Source organism: Dipodomys merriami, unplaced genomic scaffold (assembly GCF_024711535.1).
Source record: "Dipodomys merriami isolate MVZ:Mamm:240054 unplaced genomic scaffold, mDipMer1.0.p SCAF_277, whole genome shotgun sequence".
Taxonomy (NCBI): Eukaryota; Metazoa; Chordata; class Mammalia; order Rodentia; family Heteromyidae; genus Dipodomys; species Dipodomys merriami.
Genome location: NW_027204237.1, coordinates 569,329 through 575,328, shown reverse-complemented (window position 1 = coordinate 575,328; position 6,000 = coordinate 569,329). Strand labels below are relative to the sequence as shown.

At 46.6% G+C, this 6,000-nt stretch overlaps 1 protein-coding gene across 1 annotated transcript in view; it reads left to right on the top strand.

The window, feature by feature from the left end:
- The first annotated feature begins 303 nt into the window (after positions 1-303).
- Positions 304-6,000, top strand: part of LOC138837843 (stromal membrane-associated protein 2) — a 54,846-nt gene continuing 49,149 nt past the window's right edge. The window contains exon 1 of the mRNA XM_070036846.1: positions 304-817. Within this exon, the coding sequence (XP_069892947.1) occupies positions 715-817 (103 nt within the window). The 5' untranslated portion in view covers positions 304-714. The remainder of the gene's footprint in view (positions 818-6,000) is intronic.

Below are 6,000 nucleotides of genomic sequence, written 5' to 3'. Positions count from 1 at the left end.
AGGATTGTATTGGGATTATTCATGTAAATTGCTCAGCACAATGCCTGGCACTTAGTAACAGCTGGTGCAATGTTAGCGCTTTTCTGTCACTTCTATTCCTTCCCCTCCCTGTCAGGCTCCATTCATTCTTTTCCAAGGACATGCAGGGGGCGTGTCCTCCTCCCTCACCCAAACCCCGCCCCCCGTCTCTCTCCGGATTGGTTCCTGAGAGGCGGAGCGGAGGGCAGAACCCAGTGCCGCGCGGTGGGCGGGGCGCATGCGCGGGCTGGACTGGGTGGAGGAGGAGAGGAAGAGCTGCCGGAAGTGGGCGGCGGAGGTGGTGGCCGAGCTGGCGGCAGCTGCCAGGGAAACCTAGGCGCGGGACGCCGGGTCCTCAGACAGGCAGGCTGGGGGGGCTCGTCTCCACGGCCGGCATCCGAGAGGAGGACGGCTCCGTCTGCCTGAGCTGAGTCCCGGCCCCAGCAGCCTCCACGGCACCCGGCCTCCCCCTCAGCCCTGCAGGGGGCGCCTCACTGAGGGGGCTGCGGCGCTGGGGGCGCGGGGCGCCGGCGGGGCAGGGGACGCCGGGCCGGGCCGGGCGGGAGTAGAGGCCTCACCCCCGCTCGGGAGGTGCCCTGGGCGGGGGGAACCGGGGGTCCGAATCCCCGCACGGAGGCAGGGGCTCCTGGGGGCGAGGAGGGCGCCTCGCCCTCTGCCCCCGCCGGCATCCTGGCCATGACGGGCAAGTCGGTGAAGGACGTGGATCGGTATCAGGCGGTCCTGGCCAACCTGCTGCTGGAGGAGGACAACAAGTTTTGTGCGGACTGCCAGTCTAAAGGTAGCGCCATCCCCCGCGGCGGCAAGGGGCGGGGGAGGGGCGGCCAGCAGCCCCCTCCGGCGGTGCGGGGGGGGGTGGCCTGCTGGGGAGGGGGCTTCTGGAACTTAGGAGGCACTAAGTCGTCTTTAAATGGCATCGCGTGCTACTCTTGATCAGGAGTCTTGGGGTTTTCTCGTCTCGGGTGTGTGTGTGTGTGTGTGTGTGATGGTGGGGGTGGGACGGAAGTGGCCTGATGTGTTCAGGTGCGAACGTCTATTTCTGGGCTTAATGACTTGTAGGCCTACTGTCAGACCAGAGCTAGCAGCCTTTCATGTATAAAGCTCTGGATGGTACTGCACTCTGTGTGTGTGTGTGTGTGTGTGTGTGTGTGTGTGTGAGTGTGAGTGTGAGCGCGCGCATATGTGTGTGTGGGGTGACAGTGTGTGGAGGGAAAGGTGAGATGACAGAGAGGAAAACTGTTGAAAGGATTTTTAAAGGTGATTGTTGCTGCCTGCTATTTCTTTAGCCTCTCCTTTCATTTTTCAGCTCTTCTGAGATCTGCTTAGGTGGCTTTCTTCTCCCAGGATGTGTGCAGTGGGACACTGTCTTACGCAGTGACACAGTGCGGATTTCTAGACAGCCTTGGCCCTGGCTTGGGGAGTGCGTTGGAAGGCCTCATGCGTGTGTGGTGGCAAAATCTAGCAGAACTGGCCTTGTAGTGCAGGATCCATTTAATCAGGGGAGAAACAAAAGCAAGGAATTCATTGAATGCGTTGCCACCATGACGATTACACTTCTAAAGATGAAATAGGACCATTGTAAATTTACAAGATTATATAGTCTTTGTTTCTTGTGCCTTTAAAGATTCATTATTTAATACAATTAAAAATCAATATGGTAGGAAAACTTAGTTATTAGTGAAACATCACAGAGACAAGCGGCTGCATTTTTTGGGAAGCTATTGTTCATTTACTTTTGTTCATAATGTTGTAGATTTGCCAGGGTTGTTTGCTATGTGTAGCATTATTGAGCATGTAGTATAAAACAAAAAATTCAAATGCGTTTGCATTTATCTATTTTGTTATTTTCACCTGATGACTATTTTAGAAGGTCATATAAGGAGGGGGCAGAGGAATGATGCATTGATTTAGACACCTAATAGAATTTTTTTACTGACCTCAATTGGGAAATGGAATGGGTCATTAGAAAATGGAAATGGTCATTAGAAAAGCAGATACTCAGGTTTCTTTCCTGACATTTTACGTTAGCAGGAATTCATTTAAAGGTATTGTAGAATTATTATATGTTGAGTATTTTAATTTTTTTTTTTTTGGTTGGTCATAGGGCTTGAACTCTCTGGTCCTGGGAGCTGTCCCTGAGCTCTTCAGCTCAAGGCTAGTGCTCTACCACTTGAGCCACAGTGCCACTACTTCCTTTTTTTTTTTTTTTTTTGCTGGTTGTGGGGCTTGAACTCTGGGCTTGGGCACTGTCCCTGTGCTCTTGAGCTCAGGGTGAGCACTCTACCGCTTGAACCACAGTGGTAATTCCAGTTTTCTAGTTGTTTATTGGAGATAAGAGTCTCAAGGACTTTCCTGCCTGGTCTGGCTTTGAACGGTGATCCTCAGATCTCAGCCTCCTGAGTAGCTAGGATTACAGGCGTGAACCATCAGTGCCTGGCTTTAATTTTTTAATAGGTTGGTTCCTGGCAGATCTTGTGCCAGACCTATTGGGAGATTCAGTTTACAATCTACTAGTGTCTGTCTTGGCTTTACTCAAATTCCCTTAAGTCCTCAGTTGACAGATCTTGAGTCACTGTGAGGCAATCTCACTGAGTGAACATTGATGCATTTGGGGAATCAAATGCCATTTTGATTAGTTCCCCACACACATTCTCATATTGCTTTTGTACTTACTCACATTCCAATGAATGTAACATATGGAAGAGAAAGGGTTGATTCACCGTGTCTTCCTCCAAATTTTCCGTTACTCTTTACTTAAATTCTCTTAATGAGAATACATGAATTGCTGTTGATAATATAATCCTGAATTAGTGTCTTTTAAAGTAGGAAGTTCTTTTTAATACATTTTGCCACTGTATTAAAAATGAGATGCTGGGGCTGGGAAGGTGGCTCAGTGGTAGAGTGCTTGCCTTGCATACATGAAACCCTGGGTTCAATTCCTCAGCACCACATAAGCAGAAAAAAGCCGGAAGTGACGCTGTGGCTCAAGTGGTAGAGTGCTAGCCTTGAGCTGAAGAGTTGAGGGACAGTGCCCAGGCCCAGAGTTCAGGTCCCATGACCGACCAAAAGAAAAAAAAAAAAAAAGAGATGCCCTTATGTCACGTATCTTTCAGTTCTGTTAAGTAGGCATTTCTTGATGCCTCTATTTATCTAGTATATGAGTTATCTAGTCCCTTCCACCTTTTCAACTCCTCTCACTCATTTCTCTCCTTCCCTCTAATTTCAGTGATTATAATGATGGTGTGGGAAACTGTCAGAAGATATAAAGAAGAAATGCATCAAAAATTACCTGTTAATTCTGATAAAAATATAGTTGGAAGAGGAATTTAGAATTGTTGGTTAAAATGAGATTTGGGTTTGAGTTTACTTCATTCTTCTTAGAAAATATAATGCTCACTGTATGGGCTCTGTTAATAGCCATTAACATCCAATTAGTTAATGTAGTCTGGACTACAGACCAATGAGCATATATGTTTATAATGTTCCTAAATAACTCCTAGGCACCCACTCTTTTATATTTCTTGATTAATTGGCACTTGAAATATGTAACTTAATCATCAGAATAAAGAGCAAGCAAGTGTTCTTGTATTTGGTAGAAGTTCAATTTCCTTGAGCACAAAGCTCCCCACTGTCTGAAACTGCTAAGGGAGCTGCTTTGCTACTTCCTTAAAAAAATGCAATGGTGGGGCTAGGAAGGTGGCTTGGTGGTAGAGTGCTTGCCTTGCATGCATGAGGCCCTGGGTTCGATTCCTCAGCACCACATAAGCAAAAAGAAGAAAGCCGGAAGTGGCTCTGTGGCTCAAGTGGTAGAGCGCTAGCCTTGAGCTGAAGAGCTGAAGGACAGCACCTAGTTCCAGAGTTCAGGCCCCATGACCGGACCCTCGCCCCCCTCCCCCCCCAAAAAATGCAATGGTGAGCTGAGCACCAGTGGCTCAAGCCTGTAATCCTCGCTACTCAGGAGGCTGAGATCTGCCAGCCGGGGTAGGAAAGTCTGTGCAACTCTCATCTTCAGTAAACCACTAGAAAACCAGAAGTGGTGTTGTGGCTTAAGAGGTAGAACACTAGCCTTGAGCTGAAGAACTCAGGTACAGCACCCAGGCCTAGAGTTCAAGTCCCACAACCGACAAAAACAAAACAAAACAACAATGACATGTTTTAACCCCAAGATGTGGTTACCTCATCATCAAAGCCTTCAAGCTAATGTGTCCTTTAAAGGATAAATTTTGGGGCTGACAAGTTAGGATAAACAGAGGACAAAACTACCGAATATTCCAGCTATATCAATGGTAATGCTGGCTAGTTGTGGTCAGTTCTTTTTTTTTTTTTTTTTTTAGTAAAGTGAAGTAAATTATACATCTTCATTTTTGGGATTGTACTAGTTAGTTAGTCCAGGATTGGTTCTTTGGCTCTTCATTTATACATCTTATCAATGTACCTGGAATAACTCCTAAGCAACCTCCTTAGTCGGTGTGGTTTAAGCAAGATGTTCTTATATACCATGCCTTTCTGATGACCTGAATACTATTGGGGTACTTGTTTTACTTGAGTCAGCATTCGTAAAAAATTGAGAGCTATTTAGTGGGCAGAAAACCTAAATGGAGGACATTTGATATTCTTGAGAACTATTACTTAAGACTTTGAAACACTATTTAGAATTTTGGACTCTAAGAGAAACTTTTTAGTAAGTTTTTATTTTTCCTTCTTCTGCATCTTGTCACTGAAATGTTTCACCTCTGATCATCTAGCCATTGCCTCTGTAACTCAACATTATTTGTTTTTGTTGTTGTTGTTCGTGGGGCTTGAACTGTGGGCCTGGGCCCTGTCCCTGAGCTCTTTAGTTCAAGGTGAGCACTCTACCAAGTCGCCACAGCACCACTTCCAGTTTTCTGGTGGTTAATTGGAGATAAGAGTCTCATGGACTTTCCTGTTCCGGCTGGCTTTGGACTGTGATCCTCAGATCTCAGTCTCCTGAGTAGCTAGGATTACAGGTGTGAGCCACTGGCGTCTGGCTTATTTATGTATTTTTAAATTTACATTTGGGCTGGTAATGTGTCTTAGTGGTAGTGCTTGCCTAGCATGCATGAAGCCTTGGATTTGATTCCTCAGTACTACATAAACAGAAAAAGCCAGAAGTGGCCTTGTGGCTTAAGTGGTAGAGTGCTAGCCTTGAGCAAAAGAAGCTCAGGGTCAGGGCCCAGGCCCTGAGTTCAAGTCCCAGGACTGGCAAAAAGAAAAAAAAAAAGGAAAAAAAAAAGAAATTTACCTTTTGAAAAAAGGTAGCATTTTCATGTTATTCAAACTTTAAAAGGTCCAAAAGACAACCTGCACAGTGAAAAGTTATTACCCTGTTCCTCATCCTTTAGTCACCTTTTTTTCTTCCCTGGAGGCAACTACATTGGTCATTTCTCAGAGTAGCTAGGATTTCAAACGTGAGTCACCAGCGCCCAGCTTCTCAGCTTTATTTTCTTATTTAAAAAGTTAGCTGGGGCCGGGCGCTGGTGGCTCACGCCTGTAATCCTAGCTACTCAGGAGGCTGAGATCTGAGGATCGCGGTTCAAAGCCAGCCCAGGCAAGAGAGACCGTGATACTCCTATCTCCAATAAACCACCCGAAAACCGGAAGTGGCACTGTAGCTCAAGTGGTAGAGCGCTCGCCTTGAGCTGAAGAGCTGAGGGACAGCACGCAAGCCCAGAGTTCAAGCCCCACGACCGACCAAAAAAAAAAAAAAAAGTTAGCTGGGTGCTGGTGGCTCATGCCTATAATCCTAGCTATTCTATTCAGGAGGCTAAGATCTGAGGATGACCATTTAATCCCAACCAGGCAGGAAAGTCCTTGGGACTTACCTCCAATTAACCACCTGAAAACCAGAAGTGGAGTTGTGGCTCAAAGTGGTAGAGGGATAGCCTTGAGCAAAAAAGCTCAGGGACATAGCCTAGGCCATGAGTTCAAGCCCCAGGAATGACA